General features: G+C 41.0%; 1 protein-coding gene across 1 annotated transcript in view; it reads left to right on the top strand.

Annotated features, from left to right (window-relative positions):
* Positions 1–21,105, top strand: part of LOC118360626 (tumor necrosis factor receptor superfamily member 14-like) — a 120,104-nt gene that overhangs the window by 22,615 nt on the left and 76,384 nt on the right. The window contains exons 4-11 of the mRNA XM_052484756.1: positions 5,361–5,645; positions 5,757–5,844; positions 5,987–6,165; positions 6,657–6,676; positions 6,827–6,875; positions 13,301–13,335; positions 16,980–17,046; positions 17,139–17,224. Of these exons, the coding sequence (XP_052340716.1) occupies positions 5,361–5,645; positions 5,757–5,844; positions 5,987–6,165; positions 6,657–6,676; positions 6,827–6,875; positions 13,301–13,335; positions 16,980–17,046; positions 17,139–17,224 (809 nt within the window). The remainder of the gene's footprint in view (positions 1–5,360; positions 5,646–5,756; positions 5,845–5,986; positions 6,166–6,656; positions 6,677–6,826; positions 6,876–13,300; positions 13,336–16,979; positions 17,047–17,138; positions 17,225–21,105) is intronic.

Here is a 21,105-nt window from a genome sequence, read left to right as displayed (position 1 = left end):
CTCGAAATGGTCTTGATATGTACTTCAAAAGAGAGATCAGGGTCCAGAGTAACGCAGAGGTCCTTCACAGTTTTATTTGAGACGACTCTACAACCATTAAGATTAATGGTCAGATTCAACAGAAGATCTCTTTGTTTCTTGGGACCTAGAACAAGCATCTCTGTTTTGTCTGAGTTTAATAGTAGAAAGTTTGCAGCCATCCACTTCCTTATGTCTGAAACACATGCTTCTAGCGAGGGCAATTTTGGGGCTTCACCATGTTTCATTGAAATGTACAGCTGTGTGTCATCCGCATAGCAGTGAAAGTTAACATTATGTTTTCGAATAACATCCCCAAGAGCTAAAATGTATAGTGAAAACAATAGTGGTCCTAAAACAGAACCTTGAGGAACACCAAAATTTACAGTTGATTTGTCAGAGGACAAACCATTCACAGAGACAAACTGATATCTTTCCGACAGATAAGATCTAAACCAGGCCAGAACATGTCCGTGTAGACCAATTTGGGTTTCCAATCTCTCCAAAAGAATGTGGTGATCGATGGTATCAAAAGCAGCACTAAGGTCTAGGAGCACGAGGACAGATGCAGAGCCTCGGTCCGATGCCATTAAAATGTCATTTACCACCTTCACAAGTGTCGTCTCAGTGCTATGATGGGGTCTAAAACCAGACCGAAGCATTTCGTATACATTGTTCGTCTTCAGGAAGGCAGTGAGTTGCTGCGCAACAGCCTTTTCTAAAAATTTTGAGAGGAATGGAAGATTCGATATAGGCCGATAATTTTTTATATTTTCTGGGTCAAGGTTTGGCTTTTTCAAGAGAGGCTTTATTACTGCCACTTTTAGTGAGTTTGGTACACATCCAGTGGATAGAGAGCCATTTATTGTGTTCAACATAGGAGGGCCAAGCACAGGAAGCAGCTCTTTCAGTAGTTTAGTTGGAATAGGGTCCAGTATGCAGCTTGAAGAATTAGAGGCCATGATTATTTTCATCATTGTGTCAAGAGATATAGTACTAAAACACTTGAGTGTCTCTCTTGATCCTAGGTCCTGGCAGAGTTGTGCAGACTCAGGACAACTGAGGTTTGGAGCAATACGCAGGTTTAAAGAGGAGTCTGTAATTTGCTTTCTAATAATCATAATCTTTTCCTCAAAGAAGTTCATGAATTTATCACTGCTAAAGTGAAAGTCATCCTCTCTTGGGGAATGCTGCTTTTTAGTTAGCTTTGCGACAGTATCAAAAAGGAATTTCGGATTGTTCTTATTTTCCTCAATTAAGTTAGAAAAATAGGATGATCGAGCAGCAGTAAGGGCTCTTCGGTACTGCACGGTACCGTCTTTCCAAGCTAGTCGGAAGACTTCCAGGTTGGTGTGGCGCCATTTCCGTTCCAATTTTCTGGAAGCCTGCTTCAGAGCTTGGGTATTTTCTGTGTACCAGGGAGCTAGTTTCTTATGATAAATGTGTTTAGTTTTTAGGGGTGCAGCTGCATCTAGGGTATTGTGCAAGGTTAAATCGAGATCCTCAGTTAGGTGGTTAACTGATTTTTGTCCTCTGGCGTCCTTGGGTAGGCAGAGGGAGTCTGGAAGGGCATCAAGGAATCTTTGTGTTGTCTGTGAATTTATAGCACAACTTTTGATGGTCCTTGGTTGGGGTCTGAGCAGATTATTTGTTGCAATTGCAAACGTAATAAAATGGTGGTCCGATAGTCCAGGATTATGAGGAAAAACATTAAGATCGACAACATTTATTCCATGGGACAAAACTAGGTCCAGCGTATGACTGCGACAGTGAGTGGGTCCAGAGACATGTTGGACAAAACCCACTGAGTCGATGATGGCTCCGAAAGCCTTTTGGAGTGGGTCTGTGGACTTTTCCATGTGAATATTAAAGTCACCAAAGATTAGAATATTATCTGCTATGACTACAAGGTCCGATAGGAATTCAGGGAACTCAGTGAGAAACGCTGTATATGGCCCAGGAGGCCTGTAAACAGTAGCTATAAAAAGTGATTGAGTCGGCTGCATAGATTTCATAACTAGAAGCTCAAAAGACGAAAATGTCTTTTTTTTTGTTAATTGAAATTTGCTATCGTAAATGTTAGCAACACCTCCGCCTTTGCGGGATGCACGGGGGATATGGTCACTAGTGTAGCCAGGAGGTGAGGCCTCATTTAAAACAGTAAATTCATCAGGCTTAAGCCATGTTTCAGTCAGGCCAATCACATCAAGATTATGATCAGTGATTAGTTCATTGACTAATTGCCTTTGAAGTAAGGGACCTAACATTAAGTAGCCCTATTTTGAGATGTGAGGTATCATGATCTCTTTCAGTAATGACAGGAATGGAGGTGGTCTTTATCCTAGTGAGATTGCTAAGGCGAACACCGCCATGTTTAGTTTTGCCCAACCGAGGTCGAGGCACAAACACGGTCTCAATGGTGATAGCTGAGCTGACTACACTGACTGTGCTAGTGGCAGACTCCACTATGCTGGCAGGCTGGCTAACAGCCTGCTGCCTGGCCTGCACCCTATTTCATTGTGGAGCTGGAGGAGTTAGAGCCCTGTCTATGTTGGCAGTTAAGATGAGAGCACCCCTCCAGCTAGGATGGAGTCCGTCACTCCTCAGCAGGTCAGGCTTGGTCCTGTTTGTGGGCGAGTCCCAGAAAGAGGGCCAGTTATCTATAAATTCTATCTTTTGGGAGGGGCAGAAAACAGTTTTCAACCAGCGATTGAGTTGTGAGACTCTGCTGTAGAGCTCATCACTCCCCCTAACTGGGAGGGGGCCAGAGACAATTACTCGATGCCGACACATCTTGATATCATGATATTAAACTTTTCCAATTTTATTTGTGTGTGACTCAAGGTCTACATGAGGATTGACGACAACCGAGATGTTCTTAGTTCAAATCTAAGATTCCAGGGTGGTGGACCTTCTTCCACTGAGATGTTGAGGATTGGAGAACCATGGCTCAGTTTCAAAGCTTGATATGGATAGTAAGTTAAATGTTTGGGTTATGTAAGCTTAGTAGCTTGGCATCATTTCACGCTACAGCAGTAAATGGAACCAGATAGTATGCTCAGTGTACACCAATGATGTACAGTGCATTTGGAAAGTTTTCAGACCCCTTCAGTGCAGTTTTTTTCCCCCTGTTACAGCCTTATTCTAAAATGGATTAAATCAATATTTTTCCTCATCAATCTACACATAATACCCCATAATGACAAAGTGAAAAAATATACCTTATTTACATAAGTATTCAGATCCTTTGCTATGAGACTAGAAATCGAGTTCAGGTGCATCCTGTTTCCATTGATCATGCTTGAAATGTTTTTACAACTTGATTGGAGTCCACCTGTGGTGAATTCAATTGATTGGACATGATTTGGAAAGGCACACACCTATGTATATAAGGTCCCACAGTTGACAGTGCATGTCAGAGCAAATACCAAGCCATGAGGTCGAAGGAATTGTCCGTAGAGCACCGAGACAGGATTGTTCCGAGGCACAGATCTGGGGAAGGGTACCAAATAATGTCTGCAGTGTTGAGGGTCCCCAAGAACACAGTGGCCTCCATCATTCTTAAATGGAAGAATTTTGGAACCACCAAGACCCTTCCTAGAGCTAGCCGCTTGGCCAAATCGAGCAATCGGGGGAGAAGGGCCTTGGTCAGGGAGGTGACCAAGAATCTGATGGTCACTTTGACAGAGGTCCAGAGTTCCTCTGTGGAGATGGGAGAACCTTCCAGAAGGACAACCATCTGTGCAGCACTCCACCAATCAGGCCTTTATGGTAGGGTGGCCAGACAGAAGCCACTCCTCAGTAAAAGGCCCATGACAGCCCGCTTGGAGTTTGCCAAATGCCTGAATGCTAAGCTTCTCTTCTGGAGGAAACCTGGCACCATCCCAAATCTGAAGCATGATGGTGGCAGCATCATGCTGTGGGGATGTTATTCAGTGGCAGGGTCTGGGAGACTATTCAGGATCGGGGCAAAGATTAACGGAGCAAAGTACAGAGAGATCCTTGATGATAACCTGCTCCAGAGCGCTCAGGACCTCAGACTGTGGTGAAGGTTCACCTTCCAACAGGACAACGACCCTAAGCTCACTGCCAAGACCATGAAGGAGTGACTTTAGGACAAGTCTCTGAATGTGGCCCAGGCAGAGCCCGATCGATCATCTCTGGACAGACCTGAAAGTAGCTGTGTAGCGACGCTCCCCATCCAACCTGACAGAGCTTGAGAGGATCTGCAGAGAAGAATGGGAGAATCTCTCCAAATACAGGTGTGCCAAGCTTGTAGCGTCATACCAAAGAAGACTTAAGGTTGTAATCACTGCCAAAGGTGCTTCAACAAAGTACCGAGTAAAGGGTCTGAATACTTATGTGAATGTGATATTTAAATTATATATATATATTCATTAATTATACATTTGCAAAAATATCTAAACCTGTTTTTGCTTCCTCATTATGGGGTGTTGTGTGTAGATTGAGGGGGAAAAAAACTATTTAATACATTTTAGAATAAGGCTGTAACGTAGCAAAATTTGGAACAAGTCAAGGGGTCTGAATACTTTCTGAATGCACTGTATATTGGAAGCAGTTCTCAATAGGAATGAATGGATTTTTACATTCAATAAAACATTTCAAGGATGAAATTACTTGTATTTCTTTGTTGAAGTGGGGACAGTAACATTACTACAAAAAAAATGAATAGGTTAAGTGTAAGTCGCTCTGGATAAGAGCGTCTGCTAAATGTCTTAAATGTAAATGTTAAGTTCATGTTTAATTCACGTCATGTAGTTAATAAGTATGCATTAATGTGTCTAATAGAATATAGGCTACTTATCAAAAACGAATGAAGATATTAATACATGCATTTCTATAACTTCCTAAATCTTTACCAAAATGGCTGCATGGTGCTCAATTCAGCGCCCTGTCAGTCATCCTTTTCTGTGTCAAATCCTTGTTTTAAAAATGGTTTGGTCTTTGAGCATTGTCAAATCTTCCAGCTGGGGACATGGCCTTGCAAATTATTACTACTATTATTACTACTACTACTACTACTACTTTAACCCCAAACTCTCTTCAACCCTGCTTTGTCAATGTGTGACCACCCCCCTCCCTATTTTTCAACAGGGGTAATGTGTTCATTTTCTCTATTTACAGATGAACCTAGCTATCATTTTTACACTTCTAACCATTCAGCGCTCTATTGCATGTGGTAGAGCAGAGTACAGAACAGGTGATAAATGCTGTCCTGTGTGTTCACCAGGTAAGGACCAGCTCTGTATACTATATGGATTATTATGAAGAAAATACATTCCAATACCAGTCAATCCATGACACTGACCTTTATCCCACAGGAAACCGGGTACATAAACACTGTACAGAATTTACAAGTACTTCCTGTGTCCCCTGTACCGACTCCACGTTCCTTGATGAACCCAGTGGTCTTACAGCATGCATACTGTGTACAAACAACTGTGACCCAGGCTTTGGTTTGACGGTAAAGCAGTCATGTACACCTTCATCAGACACTGTCTGTGGGACACTGGAGGGGTTCTACTGTATAGACCCAACTAAGGATGGTTGTAGAGCAGCCCAGAGACACAGCAGCTGTAAACCTGGTCAATACATCAGCCACACAGGTTGGTCTTCATGTAAATCTTCCTATGACATCAGTGCATGATTTATGCAGTCATGAGTCCAGCACATCTCAAGTCAGGATCCTTAATGAGTTTCACCCTGTGTTGGTGCAGGAACAATATCTACAGATACTGTGTGTTCTGACTGTACTGGTGACACCTATTCAAATGGATCATTTACATGCTGCCAGACACACACACAGTAAGTGTGGCTCATGTATAATCATATTTTCCTTCAAAATATGAACTATATACTGCAATATGCAAACAGTTTTCATCATGTAAAACTGAATGTTAGATGACTACATTGTCGATTTACCAGTGGTCTATTTCTCTTATTGTAGATGTGATACCTTGAAGCTTCAGCAAATTAAACCTGGAACTCATCGGTCCGACTCTGAATGTGGACCACAGACCTCCCCTCCCATAGCAATAATATCTGCTGTGGTGGTGCTGGTAATAGCTGTGATATCAGCAGTGACGGCAGTAGCTATTAGAAGAAAAATGAAAGGTCCTGTATCTGGTGAGTTTATTTTGGGGAATTGTACAGTTTAATTTGTTTTAATTGCCCAGATGAACAAGTTAGAAACATCCAACACTGAATCAAATCACATTTTATTTGTCGAATACAACTGTTGTAGACTTTACCGCTTGCTTACGAGCCCTTCCAAACGATGCAGTTACAAAATAAATACAAAATAGTAACACAAGGATTTAAATAAAATACACAAGAATGGAGCTACATACAGGAAGTACCAGTACTAGATCACACAAGAATGGTGCTACATACAGGAAGTACCAGTACTAGATCACACAAGAATGGTGCTACATACAGGAAGTACCAGTACCAGATCACACAAGAATGCAGGACAATACAGGACATACCAGTACAAGATTAATAAAATGAAATGCACAATAATGTTCTGAATATCATAACAACACCCCTGTCAAAACAGTATGTTATCAAGTTCCAAATTAGTTTCTGTCTCAATGTTGATTCTTGTACTTTTCCAGAGACACAAAGCCCTACAGAGGTATGTTAATGAATAATCCCCCAATACCTACTTAATACAGCAGTATATTCTATCATACTCAATGTGGTAAGGAGATGGCTGACAGGAACGTCTATTACCTCAAGGGTTGCACTTTTTAAAGTTTATTGAGTTGAGGTTTCCTTTTACTAGGTATCAGACACTGAGGGAACATCAATGCTGTTTGTGGGAACAAGAACAGGTAAGGTAGCCTATAACATCAGAATGGTACAGTGTACTTGTTCATGAATTTCAGCCAGATTTGAACTAAAATGTGTCTTATGAATATTATACAGATTCAAGCCTCCAGAACAATCCAGTCTAATGTGTGGTTCATTGGCTTGAAAACAATACTAGGCAGTAGGGCCCAATTTCTGTCCACTACATGGTGAATGTGATCTATAAATGGATAAATGGACTCCAGTTGTTGAGTTACCATGGATTTGTATAATCCCACAGAGTAAACATCAAGAGGCAAATGGTGCAGTGTAGGCTATGTTCAGTGTGACCCATTTATTTTGTTAAACTTTTATTTAACTAGGCAAGTCAGTTTAGAACAAATTCTTATGTACAATGACAGCCTACACCGGACGACACTGGGCTAATTGTGCACCGCCCTATGGGACTCCCAATCACGGCCGGATGTGATACAGCCTGGATTAGAACCAGGGACTGTAGTGACTCCTTGCACTGAGATGCATTGCCTTAGACCTGCGCCACTGGGGAGCTCTGAAGCAAAGCAATGGGACAAATGTTTTGTTTACAATTCTGTTCTTACGATCCTCCTAAAATATATATTTTGTCACACTGGGATACGTGCTGTGAAATGTATTGTTTTACAGGGTCAGCCATAGTAGTACTCCGCTCCTGGAACAAATTAGGATTAAGTGCCTTGCTCAAGAACACATTGACAGATTTTCCACCTTGATTGTATAGTTATTTGTGTTGTACAGTTCCTTTGTATTTTGTAGGTATTGTTTTATATGATGCACATTATTCAATGCCATTATTCATTGTTTTGATGTTTTTGATTCCATGGGTTTAGTCTCTTCTATTGAATCAAGTTGCTTCTCTGTAAGTCATGGGTTATGCTTATTTTACCAGCCATCAGTGCTCTGTCTATTGTTGCTGTAAGTGTATTTCTGGTGACTGATCCAATGTCCCCTCTTGGGATTAAGAAATAGAGGATCTGCAATACAATTAACCCAGCTAACTTTCTTATGTTCAAGTGTCCCAATGACATTAACTACATTGTAAAAATGTTATTGAATAAAGCAAAATGTGAAAACTGCAAGGGTGTGAGTAGGTCTGTTTAGTTAATCTGTATAATGAACCTCCTGATATTTCACATGTGTATTATTGACTAAATTCCAAAACAATTTTTAATATCTTTAGAGATTCCAAACGAGAAGGATTATATTGACCTTCCTTTAAAAAGTGCATCCTTCCTTGAAGACTCACTGATTGGACAGGTGAATTGGCTCCACATGAGTTTCACCTGTCATTTATACCTCAAGGAGGAATGGAAGGCAGTGGCGGTCAGTGCTGTTTAAGATTAGGGAGGATGGTTTATTTGAATGAGTATAGCCTTATTTATATTACAGCATATTGATGACTGTCATTCATATTCCATTCACCCAGCTCAATGCAACAGGCTAGGTTTAGGCTACTACATAATACTCTATCCCTATACCCATCATGAGATTGCTACAACCTAGCCTACGATTAAAAGTTTACAAAGTAGGTGCACAAGTCGAGAAATCAAGGTGACAGACAGTGACACATTCAATACCACCTTGCACACTCTTTGCCTGCATCTAGCTGATCTAGGGTGTAATCAATAGTCCAAACTGCAAACAAGTTTCTATTGGATAAATTCAAGAATGTTTATCCTCGTTTTGTTCCGTTAGCTGCTGTTTAAGAAATGTTTTTCAACCGAATGACCAGGTTTAAGTGCCTTTAAACAGAGTATGGTAGTAGGTGTCAGGTGCACTGTTTTGTGTCAAGAACTGCAACACTGCTGTGTTTTTTTACACAGTTTCCCTGTATATCAAAAATGGTCCACCACCCAAAGGACATCCAGCCAACTTGACAACTGTGGGAAGTATTGGAGTCAACATGGGCCAGCATCCCTGTGGAACGCTTTTGACACCTTGTAGAGTCCATGCCCCGACAAATTGAGGCTGTTCTGTACACTCAGTGTATATTTGAGTGCTATGAGCGTGTACAATAATCATGCACTCATACGTGTACTGAACAACAAGTTGTGACCTTTGTTCAATTGATAAGGTTTAATGGGTATACAGCCATATACCGATTAACCCAGCAGTGCTCTAACTTTAACAGTGGCATCTATCCCTCTGCCTTAAAACACTCATGGTTGAGTAAAATTGAATCTGAAACTAAAGTTGAAAAGAAACAAAAAAGAAAGTAGAAACTTCAGGTTAGAAGACTGTTCAAACTACAACTGATACCAGAACCAACAGACCACATCTAGAACCAACAGACCACATCTAGAATTAAATATAAAAACCTGTGAAATGAAAGAAAAAAAACGAACGAAAAGCCAAAATTGTAAAGAAAATAAATATGTTAAAATGAGGAGCTGAAGTAACCTTGGTCATCTCAGTTTTCTGTGTGTTTCTTTGTATTGAAGGCTGAGTTGATAGTTCGTCTGGAGGTCAGGAATTTAAGGGAGGTGCAGGAGAAGAGCCAGGATAGAAGAGGAGCTCCACAGGCTGAGAGAGGCCAGCTCTGGGTGGGGTCCTGACGTTATGTTATCTTCTTGTGTAAGACCTAAAACGAATCTAATCTTGCATGGTGGCCTTGTCTGTGCCACAAATGCAAATCTTCCAGTGTGAATATGCCTCTGCTATCTGCTTCAGTCGTTTTTTTGTCATTTGTGAAAATGAAAATAAGATGCAAAACATTTACTGAAAGGGAAGCATAGAAATGGTGAACATACTGTATAAAAGATCTACCGCTTCTTAGACATTCTTTAAATGAGAATGACAGATCTATAACTAATTTCTATTATGATGTTCGAAATGAACTGTTAGCTAAAGTTTTATGTTAGTTAGTGCTAGCCCTAAAGGACACGACGCTTCACGTCCTTTAAGTGCATGCGCTGTCCAGCGGTTTGTGTAGCCAAGATAAAAAGTAGCTTATCTAACTTACATTGTTGTACCTTCATTATGCTAGCCCATCTACATACATGTTAAAAGACAAACACCAAGAGGAAAGTCAGCGTTGTTTTAGCTAGACACAGGCTTAAAGTGTAACATTAAGTAGCATAACCGTTACAACATGTAACATATGGCTTTGCATTAGTATACGCATCAAAACTCCCAAAGCAAAGTGACACCGCGCTTTTAATTTTTTCGAGTTATTACTTAAAACCGATCAGAATTCCGAGGGTGCCATTTCGAAATTGGGTAGTTTTCCTGTCATCTCTACTTACACATCATCATCCGCTCATCTATCACTCCAGTGTTAATTTGCTAAATTGTTATTACTTCGCTACTATGGCCTATTTATTGCCTTACCTCCTCACGCCATTTGCACACACTGTATATAGACTTTATTTTTTTCTATTGTGTTATTGACTGTATGTTTATTCCATGTGTACTTCTGTTGTTTGTGTTGCACTGCTTTGCTTTATCTTGGCCAGGTCACAGTTGTAAACGAGAACTTGTTCTCAACTGACCTACCTGGTTAAATAAAGGTGTTCTCAACTGACCTACCTGGTTAAATAAAGGTGTTCTCAACTGACCTACCTGGTTAAATAAAGGTGTTCTCAACTGACCTACCTGGTTAAATAAAGGTGTTCTCAACTGACCTACCTGGTTAAATAAAGGTGTTCTCAACTGACCTACCTGGTTAAATAAAGGTGTTCTCAACTGACCTACCTGGTTAAATAAAGGTGTTCTCAACTGACCTACCTGGTTAAATAAAGGTGTTCTCAACTGACCTACCTGGTTATATAAAGGTGACTTTTTTTTCAGGCATTGCATAACTTAGAGAGCAATTTATAACTTGTCAGAAATGTCCAGATCAACTAGCCATGTCAGCAAACATTTTTTGCTAGGTTTTGTAGCCCATAGATGTTGTTGTAATATATGAGACACTCAAAGATAACATGAATACACATTAGACATGGCAAAATGTATAGAATTGCAAGAAAATGACTTTTTAAAACAGCAAAATGTTCTCTGCACCCTGTGACAAAATGCATAGAATTGCTGGAAATATGCTTTAAAACTGCTAAATTCTCTACACCAACAAGAGGGGTGTGAACAGTTTGTGTCATGAACAATGCTTGTGCCCATAGAAATAGACGTGGGCGTGAGATGTACCCCAATGTTGGACTGGGGGCCTGAGTGAAACAGTTTGGGAACCCCTGCTGTAGAGAGTCATTGTACCATCTAAATCACTGTGACATGCTCTACATGACCATGTGTGGACACCTGCTTGTCGAACATCTTGTTTCAAACTCATGTACATTAATATGGAGTTGTTCCCCCCTTTGCTGGTATAACAGCCTCCACTCTTCTGGGAAGGCTTTCCACTAGATGTTGGAACATTGCTGCTATAACTGCCTCCACTCTTCTGGGAAGGCTTTCCACTAGATGTTGGAACATTGCTGCTATAACTGCCTCCACTCTTAGTTTGTGGTCCTTCTGTGGCTCAGTTGGTAGAGCATGGCGCTTGTAATGCCAGGGTAGTGGGTTCGATTCCCGGGACCACCCATACGTAGAATGTATGCACACATGACTGTAAGTCGCTTTGGATAAAAGCGTCAGCTAAATGGCATATATATATAGGTCGGGCACTGATGTTGGGTGATTAGCCTTGGCTTGCAGTCAGCGTTCCAATTCATCCCAAAGGTGTTCGATGGGGTTGAGGTCAGGGCTCTATGCAGGCCAGTCAAGTTCTTCCACACTGATCTCGACAAAACATTTCTGTATGGACCTCGCTTTGTCCACAGGGGCATTTGTCATGCTGAAACAGGAAAGGGCCTTCCCCAAACTGTTGCCACAAAGTTGGAAGCACAGAATTGTCTAGACTGTCATTGTATGCTGTAGCATTAATATTTCCCTTCACTGGAACTAAGGAATCTGAACCATGTAAAAAAAACAGTCCCAGGCCATTATTGCTCCTCCACCAATCTTTACAGTTGGCACTATGCATTGGGGCAGGTAGCGTTCTCCTGGCATCCACCAAACCCAGATTTGTCCGTAGGACTGCCAGATGGTGAAGCTTGATTAATAACTCAAGAGAACGCATTTCCACTGCTCCAGAGTCCGACATATTGTGCATGGTGATCTTAGGCTTGATCTTAGGCTGGTGCTCGGCCATGGAAACCCATTTCGTGAACCTCCCAACAAACAGTTATTGTACTGAAGTTGCTTCCAGAGGCAGTTTGTAACTCAGTAGTGAGTGTTGCAACAGAGGACAGACTATTTTTACATGCTATGCACTTCAGCACTCTGCGGTCCTGTTCTGTGAGCTTGTGTGGCCTACCACTTCGCAACTGAGCTGTTGTTGCCCCTAGACATTTCCACTTCACTTTATTTTGAAATGTAAAGATTAAGTAAATAAACTTCCTCTCTTCTCATTAACGGCAAATTATTGCATCTGGTTAATAACCTGTTTATTGTTATGAATAAGCTTGTCCATAATATCCCCCACTTGTACAAAATACTAGTCTACTTGCCTGTTTCCACTGCTAAACTTCAATCACTAGAAACTGTGCATAAGCATGGTCTAAAGTTTGTGAGAAGATGAGCACATTTTCATGTCAAGTTCAGTTTTTATAAAATGCCAACTTTTGCTTGAAAACTGACACACGCATGTTTTAGGGTCCGTTTTAGACATATGCACGGTTTATAAATGAGGCCCCAGGCCAGGGTTTGAGAAATCGATTAGAGAAGAATTCCTTCTTCATTGTAAATTATCTCAATCTAAAGGCACAACCTAGATTGGATCTAATGTCTTTAGTTGAACATGTTATTACTCCAACCTAGTGAAAGTGATAAACTGATTTGACGGCTTGCACATGCGCAGATCGTCTTGAGACGAACGTTAGACCAGATTACGTGTTTCTACGCACGAGTCGCCATGACATCACCTACAAGTGTGATCGAGGATTTCTATTGATGAAGCCGTTTTAGTCTGTCTTCATATTGCACTCTCTCTGGTAGAACGGACATTGCTCCGTGTACAAGGCTACTTCACCACAAGAGGGCAGCAGTCTCTAACTATTTGCCAATTTCTCAGTTGATAGTTAGCTTATAACAGTTATTTTTTAGTCATTCAATTCAGCAAGATATCATTTATAAATTGAAAGGTTATGTTTTATTATGATTCAGTTCAGTTTTATTCACTATTGATGGTGACTGAACTCAATGGTGGTCAGCCAATGTACTAATAAATACTAAAGCACACAAGATGAATACAAATAAATACACAAGAATGGAGCTACATACAGGAAGTACCAGTACTAGATCACATAAAATGAAATACACAATAATGTTCTGAAAATCATGACAATGTGTATGACAACAGTGTATGTTATCAAGTTCTAAATTAGTTTTTGTTTCAATGTTGACTCTTGTACTTTTCCAGAGAGGACTTTTCCAGAGACACAAAGCTCTACAGAGGTATGTTAAAACTTCTTAGGGATAGGGGGAAGTATTCTGAAGTTTGAATGAACGAGGTGCCCAAAGTAAACTGCCTGTTACTCAGGCCCAGAAGCTAGGATATGCATATAATTGGTAGATTTGGATAGAAAACACTCTAAAGTTTCTGAAACTGTTACAATAATGTCTGTGAGTATAACAGAACTGATATGGCAGGTGAAAACCCGAGGCCAAACATCCAGAAAAAAGGGAAAACCTCAGTCTTAAGAAAGCGTTTCAGGCTTCTTTTTGGAAAAATTAGCTAGAATTTGTATTTTTTTGAGTGGCTCCCATTTTGGCTGTAGTGTTTGTTTACGCGTGCTGGTGAATGCGCGTTCTTCCTTGTTTATCTCCGGTAATGACAATAACTATTCTCAGGCTTAAATTGTATTGTTTATTAACATATTAGGGTACCTGAGGTTTGATTAGAAACTTTGTTTGACTTGTTTGGAGAAGTGTATTGGTAACGTTTGGGATTCATTTTGTATGCATTTTGAAGGAGGGAAACCGGTGGATTATTGAATGAAGGGTGCCAGCTAAACTGAGTTTTTGGGGATATAAAGAAGGACTTTATCGAACAAAACGTCCATTTGTGATGTAGCTGGGACCTTTTGGAGTGCCAACAGAAGAAGATCTTCAAAGGTAAGTGATTTATTTTATTGCTATTTCTGACTTTCGTGGCCTGGTTGGAAAATGTTTTTAATGCTTTTGCGTGATGGGCGCTGTCCTCAGATAATCGCCATAAAGCCTTTTTTAAATCTGAGACAGCGGCTGGATTAACAAGAAGTTAAGCTTTTAACTGATGTATGACACTTGTATTTTCAAGAATGTTGAATATGACTATTTCTGTCATTTGAATTTCGCGCTCTGCAATTTCACCGGATGTTGTCAAATCTATTCCGTTAACGGTTATCGCAAACAAAGCCTCCTTCACTCATGCTGCCAAACATACCCTCGTAAAACTGACTATCCTACAGATCCTCAACTTTGGCGATGTCATCTACAAAATAACTTTCAATACTCTACTCAGCAAACTGTATGCAGTCTATCACAGTGCCATCCGTTTTGTTACCAAAGCCCCTTTATACCACCCACCACTGCGACCTGTATGCTGTAGTCGGCTGGCCCTCGCTACATACAGTGGGGCAAAAATGTATTTAGTCAGCCACCAATTGTGCAAGTTCTCCCACTTAGAAAGATGGAAGAGGCCTGTAATTTTCATCATAGGTACACTTCAACTATGACAGAAAAAATGAGAAAAAAATCCAGAAAATCACATTGTAGGATTTTTAATGAATTTATTTGCAAATTATGGTGGAAAATAAGTATTTGGTCACCTACAAACAAGCAAGATTTCTGGCTCTCATAGACCTGTAATTTCTTCTTTAAGAGGCTCCTCTGTCCTCCACTCGTTACCTGTATTAATGGCACCTGTTTGAACTTGTTATCAGTATAAAAAACACCTGTCCACAACCTCAAACAGTCACACTCCAAACTCCACTATGGCCAAGACCAAAGAGCTGTCAAAGACTTACAGAAAACATTTGACCTGTGTCATTGCCAACAAAGGATATATAACAAAGTATTGAGATACACTTTTGTTATTGACCAAATACTTATTTTCCACCATAATTTGCAAATAAATTCATTAAAAATCCTACAATGTGATTTTCTGGATTTTTCTCTCTCATTTTGTCTGTCATAGTTGAAGTGTAGCTATGATGAAAATTACAGGCCTCTCATCTTTTTAAGTGGGAGAACTTGCACAATTGGTGGCTGACTAAATACTTTTTTTGCCACACTGTATCTGTCGCCAGACCCACTGGCTCCAGGTCATCTATAAGTCTATGCTAGGTAAAGCTCCACCTTATCTCAGCTCACTGGTCACGATAACAACACCCATGTTATGCACGTGAGTGAGGACCCAAAAGCGGTTTAACAGATACAGAGTCTTTTAATGTCAAATCACAGGGAAGACATAGATCCTCTTCAGATGTATAAAAATGGCAAAATAGACAACCCGCAGAGAGGGCGACAAAAGAATAATAAAGTCCCTCTGAATATGACAGAAGAGTCCCCTTCTTGCAGCAGAGGACAGTAGCTGGGTTAGAGTCCCCTTCTAGCAGCCGAGGATAATAGCTGGGTGAGCGGCGACAGACTGCTGGTCTCTCTGGGTAGGTGCGGGTCGTAGAGGACAGAGGTACCTGATCACATGTAGCATCAGAAGAACAGGTAGATTCCGACAGGACGGGACAAGGGTGAAGCAAACAAGACGATAGTTTGGTTCTGGCATGAGAAACTCAAACGAGAATCTGACAAAGACAGAAGCAGGAACAGAGAGAGAAATAGAGACCTAATCAGAGGGAAAAAGGGAACAGGTGGGAAAAGGGTGAACGAGGTAGTTAGAGAAGATGAGGGACAGCTGGGGGAAGGAAAGGAAGAGAAGGTAACCTAATACGACCAGCAGAGGGAGACTGAGTGAAGAGAAAGAACAGGAACAAGACATAATATGACAATACATGACAACCCACCCGTTGCACGCGCTCCAGCAGGTATATCTCACCGGTCATCCCCAAAGCCAACACCTGCTTTGGCCTCCTTTCCTTCCAGTTCCCTGCTGCCAGTGACTGGAACGAATTGCAAAAATCGCTGTAGCTGGAGAATTATATTTCCCTCACTAACTTTAAACATCAGCTATCTGACCAGCTAACCGATCACTGCAGCTGTACATAGTCCATCTGGAAATAGCCCACACAATCTACCCAATGTACAGACTCATCCCCATAATGTTTTTATATACTTTTCTGCTCTTTTGCACACCCGTATCACTACTTGCACATCATCATCTGCTCATCTATCACTCATCTATTATTGGGTATTGTGTGTTGATTGATGAGGGGATAAAATGATTTAATCCATTTTAGAATAAGGCTGTATCATAAAATGTGGAAAAGGGACGGGGTCTGAATACTTCCCGAATGCACCTTATAGCTGATGCTATGTATTGGCCAGTCTGAAGCCACTGGCCGCCATATTGGGTTAGTGGTTAGAGTGTTGGACTAGTAACCGGAAGGTTGAAAGTTCAAACCCCCGAGCTGACAAGGTACAAATCTGTCAGTCTGCCCCTGAACAGGCAGTTAACCCACTGTTCCTAGGCCGTCATTGAAAATAAGAATTTGTTCTTAACTGACTTGCCTAGTTAAATATAGGTAAAATTAAAATAAATATTGGTGGTACTCCTCAGAAGAAGCAGTCTTCCATAGGAATTAATGGAATTTTACATTCAAATGTTTCAAGAACTAAATTACTTGTATTTTAGTATTTCTTTGTTGAAGTGGGGTCAGTAATATTAGTACTAAAAAAATATATACTTTAAGAAATAGGTTATATTTTTTTTGTTTAGTTCACACAATATATTTTATAAGTATGCAATAAGGTGTCTGTAATAGAATATAGGCTACTTGTCAAAAATGTCTATAGCTTCCAAATTCTTTACCAAAATGGCTGTGTGGTGGCTCAATTCAGCACACCGTCTGTCATCCTGGATTTATACACATAATTGGTGTGTATACCGTTTTTCAACTGTGGTAATGTGTTCATTTTGTGTTCCACTTCTAAACATTCAGCGCTCCATTGCATGTGGTAGAGCAGAGTACAGAACAGGTGATAAATGCTGTCCTGTGTGTTCACCAGGTAAGGACCAGCTCTGTATACTATATGGATTATTATGAAGAAAATACATTCCAATACCAATCAATCCATGACACTGACCTTCTATCCCACAGGAAACCGGGTACATAAACACTGTACAGAATTTACAAGTACTTCCTGTGTCCCCTGTACCGACTCCACAATTTCTGTCCACTACATGGTAAATGTGATCTAGACTACATTTATAAAATGTTGGAGACTGGCACATGTGTTTTGTGGTGTCCAGATGAAAAAATAGGACCATGACCTTGATAGATGGCCTGAAACCCTAAAATGTAACAAACAGATGATCCCACAACATCTCCATTGCCCTTTTTTGAAAGGGTAGACCTGATGTTGTGACCCTGACTCGCTTGATTTGCGAGCTATCGCCACATGATTGTCTCTCAAAAATCAGCTTTTTGGTATTTATTTAAGGTTAAGTATATGGTTAAACGTGTGGTTAAGGTTAGGTTTAAAATCCTTTTTCAAAGATAAATTGTAGAAATATGCTAGGTTTAGCAATAATTCAGCCTGGTCTCATACACTAGATGTAACATAGTAAACGTAAATCCAGGACACTCAGTCAGTATATGCTATGTTGCATATGGTTACATAAGATAGATGGTTACTGAAGACCAAAGGTTGCGAGTTCAAATCTCATCACAAACAACTTTAGTATTCTCAAGTACTTTTTAGCTATTTTCCAACTACTTAACTTAGTTAGCTAACCCTTCCCTAACCCTTTAACCTAACTCCTAAACTTAACCTTACCCCTAGCTAACCTTAGCCACCTAGCTAGAATTCATAACATGTCAAACATTTAGCAATTTCTTAACACATAGTCAGTGGTGGTAGTAGAGAATTGGGTATACTCTAACTTTTCCCAACATTTCCCAAACGGCCTGCCCAGCAAAGAAAAAGCATGCTGTGCGAAAAATCCTGTTTTCCCATATTTTTTTATATTTTTTATAAAGTTTGCTTATATATTTTTCAGATTTTCACTTACATTCATTTTGTTTTCACTCAATCTGATTGGGTGGGCCTGACTCCCCAGTGGGTGGGCCTGTGTCCACCCAAGCACACTCATGTCGACGCTCCTGACGCAAACTGTGCATGATTACTGAATTGGCCATCATAAATAGCCTGGAGCGGCAGGTTGCCTCCTTCCTTACTCCTGGCCGGCCCTGCCTCTTCCACCAATCCATTTGTTTCTTATGGACGGAAAAGAGCAGAAGCTCTGAACTGTCCGATCATGTCCATTGTTTACTGAGGTCGCCTAGTGGTTAAAGAGTTGAGCCAGTAACCAACATTTTGCTGGATCAAATATCCCTGAGCTGACAAGGTAAAAAATCTGCCATTCTGCCCCTGGGCAAGGCAGTTAACACACTGTTCCTTGGTCGTCATTGTAAAATAAGAATGAGTTCTTAACTGACTTGCCAAGTCAAATAAAAATTAACTAACCAAGAAGTTGGACCAAACTTGTTCAATACCATTGTTGCTGGTGCTAAATATCACAAGTTGAAATGTCTTTCCTTCCGTTGAGCGGTTTCGTGCCAAAACCAGTTGAGAGCGGTGCGCTTTTTCTGCCCGCAGAGGATATTCAACTGAAACTACAACACTTATTAATTTAACGTGACACTTATTTTTTTTTAATTATCTGTAACGTTTAACCTATCGTCATTGTAGAGAGCGTAGACCTTTTTTTTCTTCAGCAAGTGAAAATGGTACTAACGTTACGTAGACTTGAACAGTATTTCCTCCTTGGTAAGTTAACGAACTGTATCTAACTAAGTCCTTAGCTACTGTCCTAATGAGAATCAAATAATGTTAGTCCAACTATCAAGATGGTGATTCCTGCTACCCTCAATATGTAAATCAGCCAACTTTAGCTATCTACTAGAGTAACGTTATTAGCAAAGTCAGCATGTGGAAATGTAATGCCCTTCAATCTGAACAGTATTTCCTCCTTGGTAAATTAGCAAATTGTATCTAGCTAGCCGGCTATTTTAGCTAAAGTTACTGTCCTAATGAAAATCAAGTAATGTTAGTCCAACTATCAAATTAGTGATTCCCCCAAAATGGGATCAGCAAACGTTAGCTAGCTACTACAGTATTAGTGAAAATGGTATGCCTTCCGTCTGAACAGTATCCTCCTTTGTACGTTTGCTAGATACCGTTGGTTCTCAGCTAATGTCCTAATTAAAATCAAATAGTGTTAGTCCAAATATCAAATTGGTGATTCTAGCTACACCCCAAATGGGATCAGCAAGCTACTGTACTACATACAGTATTAGCTACTAACTTCGCAACCATGTGCGTGCGTGCATGTTGCCAAATATGTTGAATGCAAAGAGGATGCTTTCATCGGTGTTGAATCCTTACTTGCCTAGCAGCATCAAGTCAAACCCTAAAAATGGTCGGCATGTATAGCTACCACAATATGTTTTACATTATCTAAACTAGATTGATTAGATTAAAATAAGGTTGGGGTGGAGACTTGGAAGTCGTGCGCACATTCAGAAGTTTCAAACTGATAATGACAGAGCCATAAAATTACTACCAAAATCCCAAATGTTGATTAAATTGCATTTTTATGACAGCCTTGTATTCAGAGTTACTCGGAAATTAGTCTAGCGTACTCACCTGACGTGTCGGACCCGAAATAGATAACGGAGCTTCCAACTACACAAGTGACCGAGGTAAAGTCAGTTTCAGGTTGGATATTCGACTAATATTCGCCTGTAGTTTTCCTTATGTCCACCAACAGCAGTTAGGGACCGTCAACATAGTGACAAATCTAATTTGTCATATTTCAATTACTCCTAAAATGTTAACTGGTTCTAGCTAAGCCAATGGTATAGACACACATTGCACACACCTTCATTTTTTTGGTCGATTTACATCTCACACTATTTTAAATGATTGATTTAAATGTTCGAATTTCAATAGCTATTTGGTCATGTGACCTACTGACTTCAAACAAGGTTCAGAATGTACACTCAGTGGCCCTACACATCACACACTCTTTAGTTTGCCAATTTTAATCTCACACATTTTTACATGAATTTTCAATGTTTCTAATTTCAATAACTCCTTGGTCATGAACCTCAAACTAGGTTCAGAATGTCCTCTGACTACCCTTCTAAATTGCACACCCTTTAGTTTGTCAATTTTCATCTCACGCAATTTTACATTAATTTAATGCAAGTTAAATTTAATGCAGGTTAAGCAAGTTAACCTGCTTAACCTAGGCCCTCATTGAAAATAAGAATTTGTTCTTAACTGACTTGCCTAGTAAAATACTTTTTTTTTTAAAGACAAGCTAGAGATGCCTCTCCCCACTTCGTAGGGCATGAGCCAGATCCATGCAATGCCCTATCATCTGTGGGGCCAATGGGTTTAGTCTCCGCCTCAAGTCTAGTGAGCGTTGAGGAGACCTCCCCACCTACAATGTGTGGGGCCGGCGAGCGCCGTAGTTGGTGAGATCCACGAGAAGGGCCTGGCGCACGTCCAGAGTTGCCGCCGCCAACCACCGGATTCAACCCCCCACCGGTCCGCCTTCGGCCCACCAATGGACACCACCTCGACGAACCCCCGCACGCACGCAGCCGCTTGCGAGACCACACACGAGACACCGCGAGATGGGCCGCACAACAAACTTACAATCGTGGTGAGAGGAGGGCGATGGAGCGACTGCTCCCCTAGACGCGGCTCGAGCCCAGCCCCGCTTTGCACCCCAGCCCAACCGACCCAGCCCTTAGAGCCAATCGTTGTCACGAAGTTACAGATCTTTTTTGCCAACATCCCTTACCTACATTGTTCTAACATGCCAGAGTCTGTTCACCTTGGAGACCTGCTGCGGATATGGGTACGGCCCGGCGTGAGATTTATAACCTCTCCCCCGGATTTTCAAGAGCCGGTGCGAACCCATTCCAGGGTGCTCTGCCCTCCACTTGGAAAAGAGAACTCTCCCCGGGGCTCCCGCCAGCTTCTCCGGGATTGATCCTGTTACCACACTGGATTCCTCGCGGCGCCCGTCTCCGCCAGTCCGTGTGTCAC

Source organism: Oncorhynchus keta, chromosome 28, assembly GCF_023373465.1.
Source record: "Oncorhynchus keta strain PuntledgeMale-10-30-2019 chromosome 28, Oket_V2, whole genome shotgun sequence".
Classification (NCBI taxonomy): domain Eukaryota; kingdom Metazoa; phylum Chordata; class Actinopteri; order Salmoniformes; family Salmonidae; genus Oncorhynchus; species Oncorhynchus keta.
Note: the sequence above shows the minus strand (reverse complement) of the source record. Positions and strands in the feature narration are given on the sequence as shown.